Raw genomic sequence first — 22,667 nt, 5'->3', positions numbered from 1 at the left:
GTGATACAAAACAGTATGTCTTTCTCTGCCTTATTGCACTTGGCAAAATGTGCTCCAGTTTCAACCCTGTTGTTGCAAATGGCAGGATTTCTTTTTTCGCAGTTGAATAATATTCCTTTGATACACACACACAAACACACGCACAAGTATGATCATACATAGGATCACACACATATATAGAATTTTTATCAGATGTATATATTCATTACCCACTCCTCCATCAGTGGACACTAAGGTTGTTATTTCTTTTTCTTGCCTAATTATTCTGGTTAGGGCTTCCAATACTATGTTGAATAGGAATGGAAAGAGTGAACACCCTTGTCCTGCTCCTGACTTTAGAGGAAAATCTTTTAGTTTTTCACCGCTGAGTATGTGAGATTAGGTGTGGGTCATTAGTTGGTTTTAATCTCTCCCAACTCCCAAGTCTCCAATTTGTCTTTTATCATTTTATTTATAGTATTTTATATTAGAATTATTTACATAGGGGCACCTGGGTGGCTCAGTCAGTTAATCGATCCTCAGGGCTCAGGGATCAAGCCCCACGTTGGGCTCCCTGTTCAGTGGAGAGCCTGCTTCTCCCTCTCCCTCTGTCTGCCGCTCTGCCTACTTGTGCTCTCTCTTCATTGCTCTATCAAATAAATAAATAAAATCTTAAAAAAAAATTGTTATGTATGTGCTTTCACACTCCTACTGGCCAGGAGCCATATCTCCCTTACCCTTATGTTCCCCACCACACCTAGCAGTGCTCTACCCACATAGCAGGCTCACCAAATGGTAGTTGAATGGATTTGTTAGGTCTAGTACATTTAAAATATGATCAATTTTACAGAATTCTTCTATGCACCCTCTCAGGCACACTATCATAAAGTTTACCATGAAGAAGGACTATTTGTTGAATGTTTTCAGGTTTCATCTTTGAAAATGAACTTTTCCCACTATTAAGATTGAGAATAAATGACATAACACTGTATGGTCATAAAATAAAGGATTACAAATGACAGGTAATAAGATAAAGTGAGCTTAAGACCTGTATTAATCTATTTTTGGTGTCCTCGTCCATTCTCTGCAGTCAGTTAAGCTCTCACCAGGGCAATACGATCTACTTCCTGCACTAGTTCCCAAGCACGCTTCCAGGTAACTATACACCTATTAAGTTGCTTTTAATAATTTCACTCTTGCCTTTTAATTTATATATTTAACCAATACTAATGGCTTTTAAACCTTATTTATGCCCATCATCTCTAGATTAGCATTTTCAAATATTTAGTGAGAGACAGGAAATAAATAAACAATGTTCCCATATTAAAAAATAGATTTAGAACATCTTTTTTTCTTTTTTTTCCACATAGGAGCTTCGTATTTCGTTCTACAGTTCAAAGATTTCCAACAGGCTGCTTCACTCCTGTAAGTATATTGCAGACAATTAAAACATGATGAATTTGATGTTTAAAATATGCAGTGGTTCATTTTGACATATCAAGATTAACGTTTTGATCATTTTAGTAGATAAGCAATGAATGATTAATGTAATTGATTTAAGATATACTTAAAGTATATCTGAAGATATACCAGGAACTTCAAAGTAAAGAACCCATTTGTGTCAAGGTATAGAAGAAAAGTAAAAGCTCTTTCCCTTTCTGTAGGTCTTGACTCATATCCCCTTCTCAGTGAAGTCACCAACAGTCACCTGTTCAGAATTTCCTGTTCCCCCTTCCTTGGTTTATTTTTCTCCATCTTGTTCATCACTATATGATACACTACTCTCAGACCTTAATCTATCCTGTTTTATCTGTCTCCTCCCACAATGTAAGCTTCAGGTAGGAGGAGACTTTTGTCTGTTTTTGTCCTGTATACATAACACCTAGAAAAATGGCTGGCACATGGTAGTTATTCATTTAATTAATTAGTAAAATCATCAGAGATGTTCAATAGATCATTGTATTTACAACAAAAAGGAAAAGTATCTCTGGTTTCTTTCAAAAATGTGAAAATGCCTTCCTGTTTCTACAGATTTCCAAATATATGGCCATGTGTTTTGGTAAATATGTACTCCCTTAGATAATTAACTAGTAGAATGCCAAAAAAATAAATAATTATATACATATTTTGAAGGACTAAAGCGATATGAAATTACTTTGGGGTGGTTTGATGGCTTGAGTTACCTAGTTGTAGCTAAAATCCCAGGGAGACAAAGATATACGGTGAACATCTGAAAGAGGAATTTAGATAACAGAATTCAGAAACAGACCCTAGACTATATAGGATTTTTGTATTTGATAAAGATGGTATGACAAATCAGTAAGGAAAGGAAGAGAATATTTTTTGCTGAGCAATTGGTTAAATAACTTAGAAATTAAGTTCGATTCTTCCTACCACATAATGAAGTAAATTTCATATTGATAAAAGAATTAAATGAAGCATAAAACCAGAAGAAAATATATTAGTCTATGTCTAATTTTAGGGTAAGGCAGATTTTCTGAGATCAGGACAGTGGGTGAACTGCAAAGAAGAAGTATTTGATTTAACCACACAACATTTAACATTTCCTGTATATCAGAAGACAAACTGTAAACAAGGCTAATTCGGAACACTTATTTTCAACATATCCAGCAGATAAAGGGCTAATGGCCTTATTTAAACTTCTCTTAACAATCTAGAGGAAAAACTTCAAAAGAAAAGTAAAACAGATGAAGGCCAGAAGTGGACCATTCATGTAACAAGAAGTTCAGATAGCCAACAAAGGTGAAAAAATTTTGATCCCACAATCAAATGTGAGAAACTGAAAGGCTGACTGAAAACTTTTTGTATGTGGGTGGTGTGCTGGGTTGAATAATGGCCCCAAAAATGTGGCCATGTCCTAATTTTTAGAACCTGTGAATGTTACTTTATGTGGCAGAGACCGCCCTGCTGACATGAAGGATCCTGAGATGGGGAGATGGTTCTGGATTCTCCGGTGGGTCCTAGATGCACTCACAAGTGTCCTTATAAAAGGGAGGCAGGGTGAGGTTTGAGAAGGGGGAGAAGGCAGTGTGGTCACAGAGGCAGATGTTGGAGTGATGCGACCACAAGCCTAGGAAGGTGGCCCTCCCTAGAAGCTGGGGGCACAGGACGCTGATGCAGATGGGGATTATGTCCAGTGTATTTCACAGTGGATTGATGGGAGGAGGACATGGTTTTTCCTTTGGGTATCCCCTGGGCCTTTTCTTTTGCACATGTCAGTAGCTTCAAAATGACTCTTCGGCCTCTGGCTTGGGGTATAGGCCAGGGCTTGGCATATAGGCCAGGGCTTGGCGTATAGGCCAGTTGCCGGTGTTCTGGAAGCTGAGTCAGGGAAAAGGCTGGGGGGGGGGGGGGTCTCACCGTTTGGTGTGTGGAGAAGTTAACTTAATTCCTGTTTTTGGTAAAGGCTCCTACCCTCAGCGTACCTGGGACTCCTGCATCCAGTTGTCTGGTGCAATTGCCCCAGAAATGCACCCCCTGCCCCGCTTAGGATGCAGGAAGCTGGGGAGGTGGAGGGACCTGGAGAGAGGAGGTCTACCAGTTCTCCACCTTACATTCCCACCTCACAGGGGCCTCATGCCTAAAATTCCTGACCTTCTCTTGGGTTCTGTGGAGCATATCAGCCTGCTCCCTTGGCAGTTCAGCTGTCTCCACTGAGCCATATCAGGTCCCATTTCTCCAGGGTGCTTCACGTCTTCGCCCAGTGTGTTCTCTCTGTCGGCCATTGTCTCTTCTCTTGGCTCTGTACAGAATGGGAGGTGACTAGTTCTACTTTTCTTATTTAATGGGAGGAATGGAAATAGTTGACTTTGGCAGCAAGCAGTCAAGACACCTGGATTTTTTGTCACTGGGTAATAACTCTGTCTCCCTTGAAATATAGGTTTTAAATGAATGCTGTGAGTTAATAATGATTTGTTTACTATGAGTAAGGATGGACTCAGTCAAAAATAATTTGATTTTAGTTCAGGTTAGGCTTCCAGGACAAGCAGCCTGGAATGTGAAATAGCACAAGCCAGTTGGTTCTGACAGTTTTTGCCTTTGTTCTCATTGCTTTTGTGGAGAGCAGATTTTTCAAGATCCTTATTCTGCCATTTTCATTGATGTCACCTCATCCATTCTATTTTATAAATAAAAGTGATTCACTGATTTAGAACATCCTGTCCTTCAACAAAGTGAAAAGAATACTTTCATGGAAAATATTCTAAGACAAAGAGAGAGCCCAGGGCTGTGATTCATGTCTGTCCTAAACATGCATTCCCAGAGCAGAATGTGGGTTTGGTTTAGATCCACAAACTTATAAACTGTAGAAAGCAAACTCCTTTGATCCCAACAGTGGGAGATGGTGGTGAGCTGTGTGGGTATGGTCCTGAAATACTTCTTACCATTCTCAAACCTTTTTGAGATAAACGTAGTAATCTTTAGGCCATTATAATATGCCACCTAATTTTTTTAAATTTTCTTTTTTTTATTAACATAGAATATATTATTTGCCTGAGGAGATAATATGCCCCTTAACTTTTATCCAGGTAATCTAATTGGATTGATTTTATCATTCAGTTTTGTTGTTCTAGAAATCAACATTATAATCCCAAAACTGTTAAGGACTCTTAGAATTGGAAGAAACTTTATCAATGAGCTATTGTTGACCGTTGAACAACACGGATTTGAACTGTGTGGACCGCATATATGTGGGTTTTCTTAAGTAAATACAGTAGAGTACTGAAAATGTATTTATTTTTTCTTTCTTGTGATCTTCTTAATATTTTTCCTATAGCTTACTTTATTGTAAGAATGTAGTATACAATCTATACAACGTATAAAATACATGCTAATCCACTATATGTGTTATGGGTAAGGCTTTCAGTCAACAGGTGGCTATTAGTAGTTAAGTTTTGGGGGAGTAAGAAGTTATACATGGATTTTCCACTCTTCAGGAATTGGCGCCCCAACACCCACTCTGTGTAACAGGGTCAACTGTATTCTATTAGCGTTGGCTTTGATGATGAAGGCCACCATCCTTCATTGAGTGGTTTCTGGTGCAGGTGCATTTAATCTTCACAGCAACTTGGCAGGTTAATATTTCATCTCTCCTTCACAGGTCAGGAAATAGAAGTTAGTTTACAGACGTCACGGTTATCTAGGAAGTGGAGCTGTGACTTAGACCCCATCTCTGGTGACCTCAAAACCTGGGCTCTAAGCTGTGCTGCCTAGTGTGTGAGCATGATCAAGTGACTTGCTTAGTGCCTTTGCACATTTAGAGCTGGTCTGGGGTCAAATCCAAGTGGCAGACATTGTGTTGTCTCTGGCGTCACCATTTCTCACTGATGACTAAGGCCCAGGTTGGCCTGCTTGACCCTTTTTGCAGTAGGATGAGTTCATAGGTTTCTCCGTCCTGGGAGGGCCAGCTATCATCCTGCCTGTTACGCTCTGATCATCTAAGATCCTTACAATGGATGGAGGCAGCTTGGGCTCCGGCTGGGAGCTTTGCTACACTGGCTTTTTTTAAACTGGCCATATTTTTTCCCTGGAACACTTTTAGGATGTTAGAACTTCCAGTCCTTTCTCAGCAAAGTCTCTTTGTAAAAAGCTGGACTCAACTGAGTCTAGCTGACTTCATTAGAAGTCCTTTCATGTGCTCTAGACATCTCTTTTGGGTGGCTATGTGTATGGCCCAGTGCCAGGTAGCGAATTATTGAGTATTCAGTGACAAATGAGACATTTTACCGGTGCTCTCCCTTCCCTCTCGAAGGGCAAGGACGCACTAAGGTCAATAACCCAAGCAAGGTGTCCCTACACAAGCACATAGAAACTTACCCAGATGAAATGAGAGTCCAGGATTCACAATGCATGTGTCTGACTAGTGTGAGACCAAATGGCTTGGCACGTACAACTTGAAACGTGGAACCCAAAATTAGACAGTGATGACTCAAGTTTAATATTATCTGTTGATAGAAGCACATGTACCTTCTTCCTTCGGAGAGCCATCTCCAGAACTTTCTGATACATTTACTGGTAAGCTTCTTCGCAAGGGCTGACTGAGGAAGGAGGTAAGGGCAGGGCTGAAAAAAGGGCTTCAGTGAGGAAAGGGACACCAATCCTTGTCCCTTCAGAGCCTGTATCCAAAGCCAAACTCAAAGAAACCAAAGGGCAAGCTGCCCTTTCAGGATTTGGATCCAAAGGCTTTTCCACAGTCATTTATTAGTTGATGGGGTAAGAAGGTAAATTTGTTTTTATACCGTCCCACCCACGGCAGCAATGCCTGAAACTCCTTGGTACGGATTTGTTTTTAAGATTTTATTTTCAAAGAATCTCTAGACCCAATGTGGGCCTTGAACTCAAAACACCAGAAATCAAGAGCCACATGCTCTATCAACTGAGCCAGCCAGGCACCCTCATAGTAAGGATTTTGATATGGGAGCCTAAGATCTAAGACATGAGACATGTGCCACTCTTGATTTAACTGTAGGAAAATCCTGGAGAGATTTCTCCTTTTCACAAGTCCTCTTTTAAAGCCAAAAGCTCTGAGAAGGAGAAATATATTGTTTTAATTCATACTAAGGAAACAGTGACTTATTAAATTCTCCCTCTGCCACCCCCCCATCCTCAGGAATATAGATGAGATGACAAGAATTAGGGTACCTGGGATAAAGGAAAGGAACTGAAAAGAGGGAGAATTATAAGAAGGGGTTCCAGTTTTTAGATATTTATATCATTAACTGTTCTGTGCACAAAACATGTGTTACACTTTTTGACATTAACCTCAAGATAATTCCATAAAAGAATCTACAAAATAAGGAAAAATAAAATTCACAAAGAGTTGTTAAGTTGGGAATTTTTATAGACATTTTCCATATAATATTTGTAAGTCTGTTGATTCTTAAAAGAGGATCCAACTTTGACACAACGGAAGTAGCCCAGTCTCAGAACAAGTCTGCAAGAATGAGTATTAAATAGGCTCAATGGTTAAGCATCTGCCTCTGGCTCAGGTCATGATCCAGGGTCCTGGGATCAAGACCCGCAGTGGCCTCTCTGCTCAGCAGGGAGCCTGCTTCCCTCTCTCTCTCTCTGCCTGTTTCTCTGCCTACTTGTGATCTCTGTCTATCAGATAAATTTAAAAAAATATATATCCTTGCTTTGTGTAATTATGGTCATAATAGCTATTTGAATTTAAAGTTTATGTTCTTTATTCTCAAAGTAATACATGGTTTGCTGCTCAGTATGGCAAATTGGCCATACATCAATCTTTTCTCACTTTCAAATCTCCATAAAATTGGTAATAAAAGAATAAATACATCTATAAGGATAAAGAGAGAAAAGGAAATATTGGCAGACAGAAGATCTCAACAAATTTTGGACAAAGTAGAGGAAGCCACGGGCTAAAAAGCACCCAGGGGGTGCTGCAGAAGAGATGGGAGCCTATTTGTTCCTTAGAACTGCAGGGAGTCTCAGGACTTGAGTGGGAGGAGGTAAGGTGAGGCAGAGGGAATTCGTTGAACACCAGGGAATTCATTGAAATTGTACATACAGAGTCATTTAATTTGGGGCTCCCTCCCTTCTCCTAATGTAAAATGCTGGCCTTTGGATATTTGCTCCTCAAGCAAAAAAATAGTAGAATTTATCCTCTAGAAAAACTAAATGAGCTTAGAGGAAAGAGAACCACATCCTGATATTCAGGGGACCCCAGGAAAAAGAGTGGCTCACCATCCAGTTGTCTAATTTCCACATATCCCAGCCACATACCCAAGCTTCTACCAGGCAAGTATGAAAAGCCTGTAACATGAATGAGAGATGGAAGTAAGCAGACAGAAGGATGGAAACCTGGTTGAAAAACAGAATGCAGGGCATAGAGGGAAGATTTTTTTTAAAAATCCTGTTAGCGGGGTACCTGGGTGCCTCAGTCGGTTACAGCCTCTGCCTTCGGCTCAGGTCATGATCCCGGGGTTCCTGGGATCGAGCTCTATGTCCGGCTCTCTGCTCAGCGGGGAGCCTGCTTACCCCTCTCTGCCTACTTGTGATCTCTGTCTGTCAAATAAATAAACAAAATCTTAAAAAAAAAAAATCCAGTTAGCATGCACAGAGAGAGGAAAACGGCCAAGTTATTTTCAACGTAGAAGTCCGTGTTCAGCTAATCAACTGTAAAGACAAAATAAAGGCATTTTTCCAACATGCAAGAACTCCTAAAAATTGCCTTCCGAACACCCTTTTTAAAGATGCCACTGGTGATCGAAACAAACAAACAAAACAAACAGAAAACCCCAGCTAAACAAAGGAGTAAATCCAGAAGGAGGGAGGCATGGGATCTAAGACAAAGTGGGTCCAGACTGGGAGAGCAGTTAAAAGATGTTCTAGGCGAATCACTGTGCAGCTGAGAAGCCAATCCATATTGAGAAAGAAACTAGCAAACTCCAGAAGAAATGTTTCTAAGGGAAAAGGATTTAAGAACAACTGATATCATGGAGGGAAAAAAAAAACAGAAAAAGAAAAAAGAGATATATATATATATATATATATATAGCAAAATGTGCAAGTGAAAAAGACAAGGCACTTAATTAACCACAGATAAAACAAAAGACTGTCTAAAAAAAGGAATTCTATTATGTAACTTGGCTCTGCAAGGAATAATATTTTTTTAGTAAACATAGCTTAGGGATTTAAAATGCTACTTTGGGGACACCTGGGTAGTTCAGTTGGTTATGCATCCAGCTCTTGATTTCAGCTCAGGTCATGATCTCAGGGTCCTGGAATCAAGCCCTGAGTCAGGCTCTGCCCTCAGTGGGGAGTCTTGAGGATACTCTCCCTCCCTCCGCCTCTGTCTCTCCTCCTGCTTGAGCTCTCTCTTTCCATCTCTCTAAAATGAATAAATAATCTTTAAAAACAATTGGAATGCTAATTTGAAAAAAAAAGAAAATGAAAGACTACCGTGAGTGGATAAGGAGAGAGGAATAATGGACAGGGCAAATGCCATATCTTCATTCATTCCAGGAGGCCATCAATAGATAATTTCTAAAATATAAATTAAGAAATAACAATATGAACATACTATTTACTGATAAGGTAAGTTCTTTTTTTTGGGGGGGGGGGGATTTTTTATTTACTTGACAGAGATAGAGACAGCCAGAAAGGGAACACAAGCAGGGGGAATGGAAGAGAGAGAAGCAGGCCTCCCGCTGAGCAGATAGCTGGATGTGGAGCTCGATCCCAGGACCCCAGGACCAGGACCCGAGCTGAAGGCAGACGCCCAGTGACTGAGCCACCCAGGTGCCCCTGTTTTTTGTTTTGTTTTGTTTTTAAAGATTTTATTTATTTGTTTGACAAAGATCACTAGTAGGCAGAGAGGCAGGGAGAGAGAGATGGGGAGGCAGGCTCCCTGCCAAGCAGGGAACCCAATGCGGGGCTTCATCCCAGGACCCTGAGATCATGACCTGAGCTGAAGGCAGAGGCTTTAACCCACTGAGCCACCCGGGTGCCCCCTTTATCTAAGATTTTATTTATTTGAGAGAGAGAGAGTGCACACAGTAGTGGGGATGCAGAGGCAAATGGAGAAGCAGAACCTGCTGAGCAGGGAGCCCAATGCAGGGCTCTATCCCAGGACCATGGGATCATGACCTGAGCTGAACGCAGATGCTTAACCAACTGAGTCACCCAGGCCCCGCAAGATAACATCTGTAAGAGCAGTTAAGAGTTAAAAATAGTTGTCTTTGGCTCTTTTTTTTCTTTATAGAGGGGTTCAGCAGAAGGAAGGGGAAGAGAGAATCTTAAGCGGGGTCCATGCCCAGCGTTTGGAACACTACATGGGACTCGATCTCATACACCTGAGATCATGACCTGAATTGAAATCAAGAGTTGGGAGCTTAACCAACCAAGCTACCCAGGCATCCTGTCCTAGGTTCTTTAGAATGTGCTCAGAGACATGTATGCCTAAGACATATGTGTAAAGGTGTTTCTAAGAGTGCCAGTTGCCTGAATGGATCAGTATAGTGTTATTTCAGTGAAATGCTATATTCACGTTCACCATCCTATGCTCTTACACACTCTTGAACACGAAACACAGATAACAGTTGTCCTAGGGAATGAAATTGGAGAGACGAGACCAGACTTCTTTTTCATTATGTCTTTTTGTTCTGATTGATTTTTTTAGGAGATTTTATTTATTAATTAATTTATTTTTTTATTTGACAGAGAGAGAGAGAGAGAACACAAGCAGGGGGAGAGGGAGAGTGGCAAGCAGAGGGAGAAACAGGCTCTCTGTTGAGCAGGGAGTCTGTCTCAGGGCTTGATCCCAGGACCCTGGGATCATGACCTGTATCAGAGGCAGGCACTTAACCGACTGAGCCATCCAGGTACCCTAGTTCTGATTGATTCTTAAAACTATATTTCTATATAAATTTAATAAAATGTCATGAAATTTAAGTAAAAATATATAAAAATTTAGAGTAAAAATAAATGAATAAGTTATAGGTAATTTGGAAAATATAGAAAATTATGTTTAAAAATTTTGTCCTTGTTTATATGCAGTCATTAATGTTAATTTTCTCCTTTTTTCTCTGCAATTTTAAAAATAGTGATCATGGTGCACAACAATTTCATATCTTTTTGTTTACTTAATACATGTTTCACTTTCATATTATTACAAATTCCTTTAAACTTTATTTTCACTAGGTAAATAATCTGGTTATCAGATCATAATTTATTCAACCATCCCCCTCTTTTTTTTGTTTTTCTCAATAGGCTCCACACCCATCATGGAGCCCAGCTTGGGGTTTAAACTCACAACCCTGAGATCAAGAGTCAGATGTTTAGCCGACTGAGCTACCCACATGCCCCTCAACCACTCCCCTCTTGAGGGCTAATCTTGTTTTCCATTATTCCATACATAGGGGTCTTTTTTTAAAAGATTTTATTTATTTATCTGACAGACAGAGATCACAAGTAGGCAGAGAGACAGGCAGTGGGGAGAGGGGGAAGCAGGCTCCAGAGAGCCTGATACAAGACTTGATCCCAGGACCCTGGGATCATGATCTGAGCCGAAGGCAGAGGCTTTAACCCACTGAGCCATCCATATGCAGGGGTCTTTAGTATCCAAGTATAACCTGACCCAAAAAAATGCCTATTAAAGTGAACCCACTTTAAGTAGAATCAAAATCTCAAAGTAGTCAATAAAGTTTGATTTGGTCTTTCCTTAAAAAAAAAAAAAGAAATTGAACTAAAAACTAGGAAAATATCCTATAATTACAACTATGTATTAATTCCTAAATTAAAAAGGAGGCTGTGTTTAGTTTTTCTGACAATATCTTGTGATAGTATAGTGACATCCTTCACATCATGTTTGACATTCCAATGAAATTACAGACAACACAATTTAGAAAAAAATATTATTTGAAGCATCATTAGTTTTCCCAAGGGCAGCTCCTCTAACATTTGAAATCATTTTTTCTGAAATGCTGATACTGTCACAATCCTTGTCATCGTCTTTTTTTTTTTTTTTGGTAGCTACTTTAACTTTGCTGGATCCTCATTGGGCAATGAAAGCCTTTTCCTGTTGATTTGGGCACTTCTCCATCATTTTCATCAAGTTCATGAAATCTTACATTTTTAGTAAAATTTACATTATCATTTTGAATTTGGATTTGCATTTTATTTGCAGTGTATTATTAAATATCATTTAACGCTGACAGAGAAAAACTGACTTACAAAGACACTGATCTGTCTGCAGTGGTAGATTCCAGTATTAAGAAGGGAGAGATGTTTGAATAGGATGTAATTTTGTAAGAGATCAGTTATTGGAGAACTCTTTTGTATTATGACAATTTTGTTTATATTCACCACTTCGCTATGCAAGGACAATACTGAATACTCAGTATTATTTTGCTGAAAAAAAAAAAGAGACTAATGCTAACATAAAAATTCATAAAATCTTTTCTAAGATTTGGCATCATTTTTTATGGATTATCACAGATGGTATTTACTAGAGATGATATATGACTTCATCTATCTATATTACCAAACTTTTTAAAAAAAGTATTAACATCCATTAACATCTTCATCAGCAGTCAAGGGAGTGACCATTACATAAAATTTGTATAAATTTTGTTTATCTTTAATTTTAAAAATATTTGTTAACTTGATAGTAAAAGAATGGTATCTCATTATTTTAATTTACTCTGTAGGATCTGAGACTATACATTCTAATTATTTGTTAATTAATTATTTGTGGTCCTTCCTGCATACTTTCTGGTCGAAGTCTTTACCCAGTTATCTACTGGGTGGAGTTTTAACATTCTTTTCACTATAGAGTTTGTATAAATCAACAAAAAAGATATTAGCACTTGTATTTGGTGAAGCTTTCCAGGGATTTTGCCTTTTAGTTTTGTGTTTTTATATGGAGAGAAATTTAAAGTGTAAAATGTTATGTCATCAAATTAGAGAGGTTGTCATCACCTTCTGGAATGTAAGTTCCATGAACGGGGTGGGGGGCCTCTCTTATTCATCAATGCCCAGACCCTAGTACAGTGCTCAGAAAATGTGTTGAAGGAATGAATGAAATCTTTCTTTTCCACCACTTAAAAAATTCCTCCCAGATACATGTTCACTTTAATTTTCTTTCATGTATTAGGCATTTTGATTCTTTAAAAAATTTATAGTTCTTTGGTTCCTCGGAAATGTGTTTTGTATACAGTTGCATGGTAAGGCTGTGGTGTCATTTGAGTCCTACTGACTTAGGACAGTTTGCCTCATTGTTGGTATACCTGATACTTACAGTCACCAGAAATATGACCTGTAGATCTGGTGCAATATAGTATGGCCTATAGACACCCATTGAGTCACTCTAAACCTTTTGATAATGAGGCAAGTTATAAAAGATGGATACATATAGGTATGCCCTATATGAAAAGTAACCCATTGTGGGCACCTGGTTGGCTCAGTTAGTTAAGTGTCAGCCTTCGGCTCAGGTCATGATCCCAGGGTCCTGGGATTGAGCCCTGCATTGGGCTTCCTGCTCAGCAGGGAGCCTGCTTCTCCCTCTCCCATTCTTCCTGCTTGTGTTCCCTCTCTCCCTGTCTCTTTCTCTCTGTCCAATAAATAAAATCTTAAAAAAAGAAAAGTAGTCCATTCAAATTTCTTAATCATTCATGCATAAAATCTCCAGGAGCAACCCATTAAAAGACCATGAAAAAGTAAATGACCATGTGAATGCATATCAGATCACTACATGTTTTTTAGTTGTAAAAAATACATTAACTTTGGATTTGAAGATTTTCTAGGATCATAAGTGCCTGAAGGCCTCTCAGCTATTCTCCCTTGTTAAAAAACACAGCAGCTTGGATGCTCAGTGTGTGGCTCAGTGTGTTAAGCATCCAGCTCTTGATTTCAGCTCAGATCACGATCTCTTGGTCATGATTTCCAGGTTGTGAGATCAAGCCCTGTGTCAGGCTTCACACTCAGTGGGGAGTCTGCTTGGGATTCTCTCTCTCTCCCTCTGCCCCTCCCCCTACCATGTGTACACACTCCCTCTCTCAAATAAGTAAGTCAATCTTAAAAAAATAAACAAAAAACCAAACCAAACCAAACCAACAACAACGATAAAAACCCGCAGTCTTCTTGTTTGTGTTACGGATTCAATTGGTGAATTATGTTTTGTCCCCAAAGTGTAGGTAGCTCTCAAGAGAAGCTGTTGGTAAGGGATCTGTTGGGTTGGAAAATAGTTTTTCATCTTCAGATTATCAATGTAAGGTTGTATAGTCTTTGGCTATTTCAGTTATTGTTGAAGTAATAATAATTGGTTATGGATCGGCACAACTGTTTTGTTCACAAGACTGTGAGGAAGATACGTGAGTATTTTGGGATAGACGCCAGAAGTCACGGCCCATCATAAATAAAAAGGGCCTTTTTGCATCCATGAAAAGAATTGTATTGGCAACTTCTGCCACCTTTCAGCACCTTGATAATAATGACCAAGCTCCACAAATCCCATGACCTAAAGGTACAGTTGCTTCATAGTGGGATTGTTTTAAAGAGGAGAAAACTGCAACAAATCCCGATCATTCTCAACCAAGGGAATTGGACAAAGTAACACTTGTCATTTATGGTTTCTCCTCCCTTTACCCTTCCCTTTATTTAATTGATTTAATTGCTCTCATAAATGATCCACCAAAAGATTGCATAGATTTTGTTCCTTCTTGAATGTGTTTCCAAGTGTGGGCGTTAAGGACATCAGAGATTCTGCACAACTTCTTTGAATATACTGAGGACAATGATGACTTTACTTGATATTCCCATTAGTGTAAGGGGACTAAGGAAGATTCTGTCTTTTCCCAGCCTTTCCCCCCAGTATCTACTAGGCATGTGGTCTGTACAGGACCAGTGCTTCTCTCATCTATTGTTGGTGGCAGCATAGACAATACAACCCCTTGAAAGGTAATTGGGCAATATGTTATCTTGTGGCCTGCTGATTATATTTTGAGAAAACTCTTCTAAAGTAATAATCTTGTGCAGAAATAATTCATCATCCCAATTCATGAAGGGATTACTCTTAATAACTAGATGAAAATAGCAGCAATGTAGGAAGAAGTATGAGTGTAAAAAGCAGGAAAGGCACCAAAATCCACTTAGTAGCTGTGCTGAGGTGTTGTGATTAAGGGCTGAAGGGCGGTTGTTTACTTCCTTTCTTTCCCATTGCTTTTATAGTTTTAGAAAATACAAGTTTTAGAGGCCAGAGAAGAGGCAGGATACTTGGGTGGCTCAGTTGGCTGAGCGACGGATTCTTGATTTTGGCCCAGGTCACAATCACAGGGTGGAGAGATCGAGCCTGGCATAGGCTGGCACCCAGCGTGGAGCCTCCTTAGGATTCTCCTTCTCCCTCTCCCTCTGCCCTTTCCCCCAACTCATGAGCACACCCTCTCTCCCTCTTAAAAAAGAAAAAGAAGAAGAAGAAGTCAGAAAAGAGGTAGCATTAAAAAAAAAATAACAGAGGTAGTAGTATCTGAGAATAAGTGCCATCAAAATAGTCAACATAAAAATATTTTGTTACTTAAATAAAAACAGCACCACTTACTACTACTACTTAATTAGGACTCAGTCATTCACATGATTTGGGACTTCCAGTGATTTGCTGAGCAGATTCTTTACAGTTATTAATTCCTACAGTTGTATATAAAGTGAAAAACAAGACATGCACACCTTTCCTGACAGTAGAAATAAAATCTTAAGAATATCAAGTGAAAATGAGTTTCTTTTATTTGATGTCAGAAATATTTCAACATGTTTCTGTATTTCTTAAAACCTGACAAGCCTATAAAGAACAAGGAAAGGATTAGATAAACAGGAAAGAGCCTGTAGAGATAGGAATGAGCGTTATATGATTTGTCTGTTTTAGTCACATTTAATAGCATTTTGAAAAGGGGATAGCAGATCTGTGCCATACTCTCTGCATTAAGACTAGCACTCTGAAAGACTGCTGAATCATTCCAGCTGCTTTTGCATTTACCAAATTAGTTCAATTAAAAACCTAAGCTGATAGTTTGAAATTCCACAAGGAACAGAAAAATAATTAGTAAACATGGTCAGATTGAATCAAGCAAAACATAAACTGATTTCTGCTTGAATGGAATCTGAAAGATGATTAAAGCAGGTCCTAGTCTCAATCTCCTCAAAGATGAGTTCACTGGTAGGTAACATTTTTGAAAAATATAATCTTTTAAATATAGCTACAGATGTACTAGGATTTTATTTTTTTAATGAAAACATATCCTGGCAGTTTTTCTTTCTAAAAAATTTGTGCAACTTTTTTAGTGGTATTAACACCAGGAGAGTCATATACCCCTGTTCGGCTGCAAGTGTGAAGAATTTCCTGCTCTCCTTTCTTATAACAGTATCTTGACTGGGTAGAAGAAAAAGAATGTAATTGGTAGGATTTTTTTTCAGTTGCAAGTGACAGAAGCCCATCCTGGCCTGGCTAAGCAAACAATTAAAACATAAAAGTGGGATGGACTTTATTGGTGCACACAGACTCTAGGACTTTTGCCACTGATTTACCTTCCTCTGGCTGTTGGGCATACTCTGTTTATGAGCTGGGCAAGAAGACCCATGAGCAGTCCCAGGTGCGCACCTGCCTGCCTAGCCACCTGAGTGTGAAAATACAGGCTCTTTGGATTGGCCAGGCGACAGTCACGTGTCTGCGCTGGGCCAATTCCTGCAACCAGGAGTGGCCGGTTTTGCTGAAGTTCCTGTAGGCAAGTACCGCCTTAGATTTCTAAGGCCGGTGGGGCCGTGGGCTCAGGTAGGAAAGGGAGGATGGGTCCGGTGAACACCTACAGCCATGCTGCATTGCCCGGGGGTCCCCAGCAGGTGCATTCCTGTAAAAGCTGCGTGTTTATGGTGGGCAGGTTGGTGATCACTGAGTGTTGCCTGCCCACTGGCCCATGCCGGGAACCCCGGACTGCTGTGGTTTCTCACTCGGCAGGAGTAAACAGTACCGAGCTACACTTAAGAGGTATGGTCAATTCCTAATTTCACAAATGTGAATAACTTTTGGCCTGAAAGTTTTGCGTCTACCCTACTCAACAGCACGCATGTTTCCTTTCTCTCTCCTGTGAACCTGTAGACCAGCGGTTACAGAATTCTAGAATTTCGTGAGTTGCAGACGCTCTGCCACAGGCCTCCTCCTGAATTCCCAGACAGGCAGCTCTGGCTTGTCTCTGTGCCCACCTCCACACACAAGAGTCTGCTGTCCCTGCTGGGGCACCTATTTTCTTTTGGGGGGAACGTGTTCCAGCTATTACATGCATGTCGCCAAATTTAGGGGAGATCCTTTTACCACCCCATCTAATAATTTCAATTTATGCTGCTTATTACTTGTGTGTTACAGGTGTATAGGTAGACATTTGGGGCCATACATTTTATTTCTGACCTTTTCTCTCTTCAAGGGAAAGAGAAGTTGCACCTTGGTCAATGGGGACAGACTTTGTGCTTTTCCTAGGTTCCCTTTAACTTTGTGATTTTTAAAGAAAAATAGTTTTGAGCTGAGTGGTGATACCTCCCAGCAGTGAGAAGCAAGGTCAGTAACTGGCTCTTGATCCCACAACCCAGGTGCTCAAGTGTGTGTTTGTAGCCCTCACCCAGCCTCAAGTTCTCGACTGTTACATGAGCACTGGTGACCAGAGTGGGTACTGAGCTAGAGACAGGGCAGGGATGGGCAGCTGCCCTGGCAGTGGTGAGGGAGCCAAGGGAGCCAGCAGTGGGCAGCCATGGAGCCGGCTGGAGAGGTGCCCCCAATCCCGCAAATCCAGTTTGCAGAGGCGGATGGTTTGCAGAGATTGGGAATACAAGGGTGACATTGAACATTTTACACATTGAACATTTTATGCAGTTAAACCATAAATGGTTCTTAGTGTTAATACACATGTAAAAACCAGTGAAGTGGTAACTGTCTGGAGAAAATTGAATTTCAGTTCCCTAACTTTTTTTTTTTTTTTTTTTGACAGGAGCCTATGCACTTTTTATTTTATTTCTGCAATGTGGTGAATTTGACTGAATGGTTAAAATGAATGGCATCTTCCTCCCTGGGTAGCTTTCCCTAACCTTTCCTATTACAGCTTCTGTACAGACCCTTCCTCCAGCCCTTTGCCCTGAAAACTCCACCCCCTCCTTACTCATTCGGTCTTAGCTCATTTGTACTTCCTTAAGGGATTCTCAGGCCCGTGAGTGTACCCTCTTACATTCTCTCCCACAGCATCCTGTATGCCCCTTTGTGTCATATGCCACATATTTGTCATGTTTTTGGCATGGCATATATATATATATATTCCCTGCTAGAATGTAAGCCCCACGGGAGTAGGGAACATGTCTATCATGTCAATTAAGACTGAGTTCTGCTGCTAGAAACAGAGACTCCAAATAACATTATAAATGGGAGAAGAACGGATTTCTGCCTTGTATAAATTTCCTGCAGTAGGCAGTTCCGGGCTGGTGGGGCAATCCAGCAGCATCGCATTTCTGCGTGCTGCTCTGCTAAGTGTGGCTTCCGTTCTCGAGGTCCCAGAGAGCAGAGAACATGGGACCAACCAACCAGGGGGCAAAAGGGTGAGGCAGATGGATAAGCTGCCCTCTCCATAGGGATGCTCTGAATTCATACACACCTCTTCACCTCTGTCCTATAGCCAAGAAATTAGTCATCCAGTTACACCCAGCTTCAGGGGAAGCTGGGAAATGTAATCTTTGTGCTCGGTAGACATGCGCCCCTTAAAAATTGTTCTAATACTAAAGGATAGAATGGATATTGGGAGACTTACAGTGGATAATGGACTTACAATGGACAATGGATATTGGGAGTAGGGAATTATTCCCGACTCCCAGCACACCGTGGGGTGTACAATATAATGACCGAATGAAGAAATGAGCTGAGCACTTATGTATTCATTTACTAGGGCTACCATTACAAACTGAGGGGCTTAAACAACAGAAATTTATTGTCTCCCATTTCTAGAGGAAGTGCAAGATGGACATGCTAGCAGTGTTGGTTCCTTCTGAGTGCTGGGAGGGAAAGTATCTTCCATTCCCCTCTCCTAGCTTCTGGTGGTATGCTGACAATCTTTGGCCTCCCTTGCTTTGTAGCCCTCCACCTTCGTCTTTGCATGGTGTTTTCCCTGTGTGCATGTCTCTGTGTCCTAAATTCCCCTCTTGGTGCAGGATAGCATTATACCAGATTAAGGCCCATCCTAATGGTCTCATCCTAAATAATTACATCTGTAAGGACCCTATATCCATAGAGGGCCACATTCTGAGGTACTTGTAATTCAAAATTGACAGGAGCTGTGAGTTTTGGGGGGACACCATTCAACACAATAAAAATGTGTAGGGTTTGTGGATTTTGAGGGAATCACAATTCAGCACATAATAACTTGGGATAATTGCACCTACCCTTGCACAGTCTTTCAGAGGTACCTGGCATTTTGCTGCTCTGGGATGCCCCAGAGTGATACACCTCTTAGTTCCAGAGCAGTGTGACGTAGGTGAGCCAGTCCCACTCCCCCAGCCCTGGAGGAGACGTGAGCTCGGTGTAGGCATGGCGCGGCTTACCAAAGGCCTACAGTGGTACTGAGAGTTAACGGCCATTGGGAAGCTCCTTCATGGTATGACAGCATCCTAGGAGCACTCCAGAAAAGTCAGTAGGGCCCATGCATTCTGAGCCCTTTGTAGTAAGTAGAAAGTGGCCGCCCTCTCCACCATCCCATGGCCCAGAGATCACACTTATCCCTTGGCACAGACCGGAAACAGTGGGACCTGGTGTAGAGTCTTGAAGCCAGGCAGTTAGCTCAGCCCTCCCTCAGGTCTGTGCTCGCTTTTTGCACCTTTTGGGATAAAAAGAATCCCTCCCTGGACTATAAGCTCCTCTGAGGTTGAAGGTAGTATTCTATTTATTTGTGCCATCCCTGTAGCCCCCATTGCTTAAAGTGGCTCTTGAGTAGGAACTCAATGACTTTTTCAAAGGGAAGAGAAAGGTAATTATCATCTTGTCAGGAGGGTTGAGATGTAATCACACCCCAAAGCAGAAGAGTGGGTAACTATGAAAGGTTTCCTGTAGTTTATTTTGGAAGAAGGTCCTGGGACTCTAGGAAGGTGACAATTCTGTTCGCTCTTGGCTCCGAATGTCAGTGGTCTTTGAATGGTATAGCTTCGGGAAACCCAGAGTTGCCAAATCATGACCCTGACCAAAACAAGGGTTAAGAAATGGCTCATCTGATTGGTGTGAGAGGTGCTTAGTACTGCCTGATGGACCTGGGAGCCGCCCTTCACCCATGCATCCCACATAATGTGAACCAAAGCTCCAGGTCATGCTCATTGATCCCCAGTAACTGAGGGAGTAACCCTCCTAACCAGTCAAATATTCTTGTTTTAAACACCCTCCCATCGATCTGGATCCATTTTCTCAACCCACATTCTGAGCCATACTGGGTGTTCCCCTTCCCCCCATTCCTGCACTGCCCACTCACGTTTACCTCCAAAGTAGGGAGTCTGCCGGAGCTGCCACCCGCCCACTGCAGGATGCTGGCCCAATCGTTAACGTTTCATTTAGAACATTCCTGTGGCTTCTGGAATATGAATTTGGGCCTGGATCCACTTCCCTAATGTTGCCTCTTTGAAAGATTGCATCAGACACATGCGGGGCAAATAGCATGCAGTCATTTCTTTCTGCCCCAAGTCTTAGGCCCTTGGATTTAGATAACCCAGCCCCCAAGCCTGTATAGGGAGGCTGCTGGGTGGCACAGGCCTACATCAGTGCTTCACCAAACCTGGCACCTGAACTCCGAAGGAGCTCATGATTTGGAAACTCAGAAAGGGAAGCCACATCAGGCTTGGGGGAATGGGGCCATGCAGTGGCATTTCTTAGCCATCCTTTAAGGGGTTGCTGTAGGCATAGAGTCAATGGTAGCACACCTAGCAGCATCTTTTGCCGCAGAGACCATTCTGATGTGAAAGTACTGTGATTATTATGGCCAAACCGAGGGTGGAGGGTGTCGCAGTGACTGTTCCTATCGGGTTCCCCTGGATTTCCATGCTTTGGCTTTTATGGCAGCTCAGATTTCTCCTGCAGGAGTGTACAGGTCAGTCCACACAGAAAGCCTCACCCCCGTAGTGATCTCTGTCCCACGTAGGCATCAGTTTCAAAGTATTACTGTTTTCATCTCTGCCATGAGCTGTAGAATTATGAGGCGTATCCATCCCTTGATTTTTCCGACTTGCACTTGACTGTTAATAACAGACTCCATCCACGGAGGAGTAATTGAGAATGGCAGCCCCAACGACACGGCTTTGCCACCCACGGGAGGGAACAAGGGAAAGCCTGGTTCTGAACTCCCTCGGTGGGTCTGCAGCTGGGCACCTGTTCGCTGTATCTGATGGGCTCATTTGCAACCCAGCCTTACCTACGAGAAAGGTCTCACAGGACACGGTTCTCTGTTCTAGCCTTACTGTATATTTTATCTTTCTTTCCTTTGCTCATTTTTCACATTCGTTTATCTATACGGTAGGTGTAATTTTTTTTTTCATATCTCAAGAGCGCTCAAGTCCATTGTAGAAAACTTAGAAAATGCAGGTAAGAGGAATAGTTCTTACTATTCTTATGATAAAAGAAGTTCTTTTTAAACAATATCTTGCCACCTGGGGAAAACAGCAAACATTCCATTTCCCATGTTTTTGGGCACATTTTTTTTTTTTAAGTTTGCATTTGCACTTAACAGTATTTGGGAGTAGCTTTATGTCTGTAACAATTCATCACTAGACAGCTGGATGGAAGAATCACGATGTATTTACCCAGACACACATTACTGGTGATTTAGTTGATTTCCAAATACTTGCATCCATTCTCGATTGTTTTCTTAAGACGAACTCCTAAATGTAGGACTTGCTGGGTCACAATAATAAACATACATCCTCTCTTTGTACTGTAGAGACTTTAGACGTATAACCACACAAACACAATCCTCCAGCGAGCCCCCGCGTACCCATCGAACAATTGTGGCTCCTGGTCAGTGTGTTCTCCCCCTACTTCCCCTAGTCCCTGCATTATTTGAGAACAGGTCCCAGACATCATGCAGAATGACTCATTTCTATCAAATAGTACAGGTATTTTAAAATGGGAGAGAAAGGGGCGCCTGGGTGGCTCAGTGGGTTAAGCTGCTGCCTTCGGCTCCGGTCATGGTCCCAGGGTGCGGGGATCGAGCCCCGAATCGGGCTCTCTGCTCAGCAGGGAGCCTGCTTCCTTCTCTCTCTCTCTCTGCCTGCCTCTCTGCCTGCTTGTGATCTCTCTCTGTCAAATAAATAAATAAAATCTTTAAAAAAATAAAATAAAATGGGAGAGAAAGAGTAAACTGCCCCCAAAAAAAAAAACCCCAAAAAAAAAAGAGGTTAACGTCTTGTGCACATGATCCACTGTGATGTTTGGGCCCCTTCCATTTTCCCTGCTGTATGTGGGCTCAGGGCTCTTCATTTGTCTCTTGATTCCTAAAGCAGTCTGGTAACCAACCTCCTTTCTCTCCCTCTGGATAGGTCTAGACATTTACAAGCCATTTCATATCTTACCAAATTGCCCTCCACAAAAGCTAAGCAAATTTGTGCTTGCACCAGAATCATAGAGGCGTGTCGATGCTGGTGGTTAAGATTTGGGGGTTCTCTTCTTTCTTTACTTTTCCCTCTTTTTCCTTCCCCTTTCTTCCTTTTTCTTTCTTCGTGAATTTTTTAGACCCAGAAACAAGAATCATATCCTTATTATAATGAAAATTTATTTGGTTATTAATGAGGTTAAAGCCCCCCATTTCCTAAATGAATAATTATATTCCCTCTTTGTGAATTGCCTTTTACTAATTTTTCTATTAGAATGATTGTCTTTTAAAAATTGTGTTCATTTTATGTGAATATCATAGCGTTGTGCTTTTGTCAGCAAATCGCTATAAAGACTTGTTTGGACTAAAATAACACATACTATACTCCTACGAAAGAACACGTGAGTTCTAAGAAGCTAACAACTCAAAGCAGCAGTCGTTAATAGTCTGAAGGACAGGGATGGAGTGGGGTGTGCCAGTGTGGGATGGCGGGTCCAGGCAGGACCAAGGGGGGCTTTTACAGGTCACTTAAGCCTCAGTCCCAGACACCTACAAGGCAGGTAAAGCAGG

General features: G+C 41.2%; 1 protein-coding gene across 1 annotated transcript in view; it reads left to right on the top strand.

The window, feature by feature from the left end:
- The window catches only part of STPG4 (sperm-tail PG-rich repeat containing 4), a 38,979-nt gene that overhangs the window by 12,905 nt on the left and 3,407 nt on the right, over positions 1-22,667 (top strand). The window contains exons 4-5 of the mRNA XM_059407833.1: positions 1,070-1,134; positions 1,350-1,404. Of these exons, the coding sequence (XP_059263816.1) occupies positions 1,070-1,134; positions 1,350-1,404 (120 nt within the window). The remainder of the gene's footprint in view (positions 1-1,069; positions 1,135-1,349; positions 1,405-22,667) is intronic.

The sequence above is a fragment of the Mustela nigripes genome, chromosome 7 (assembly GCF_022355385.1).
Source record: "Mustela nigripes isolate SB6536 chromosome 7, MUSNIG.SB6536, whole genome shotgun sequence".
Lineage (NCBI taxonomy): Eukaryota > Metazoa > Chordata > Mammalia > Carnivora > Mustelidae > Mustela > Mustela nigripes.
Note: the sequence above shows the minus strand (reverse complement) of the source record. Positions and strands in the feature narration are given on the sequence as shown.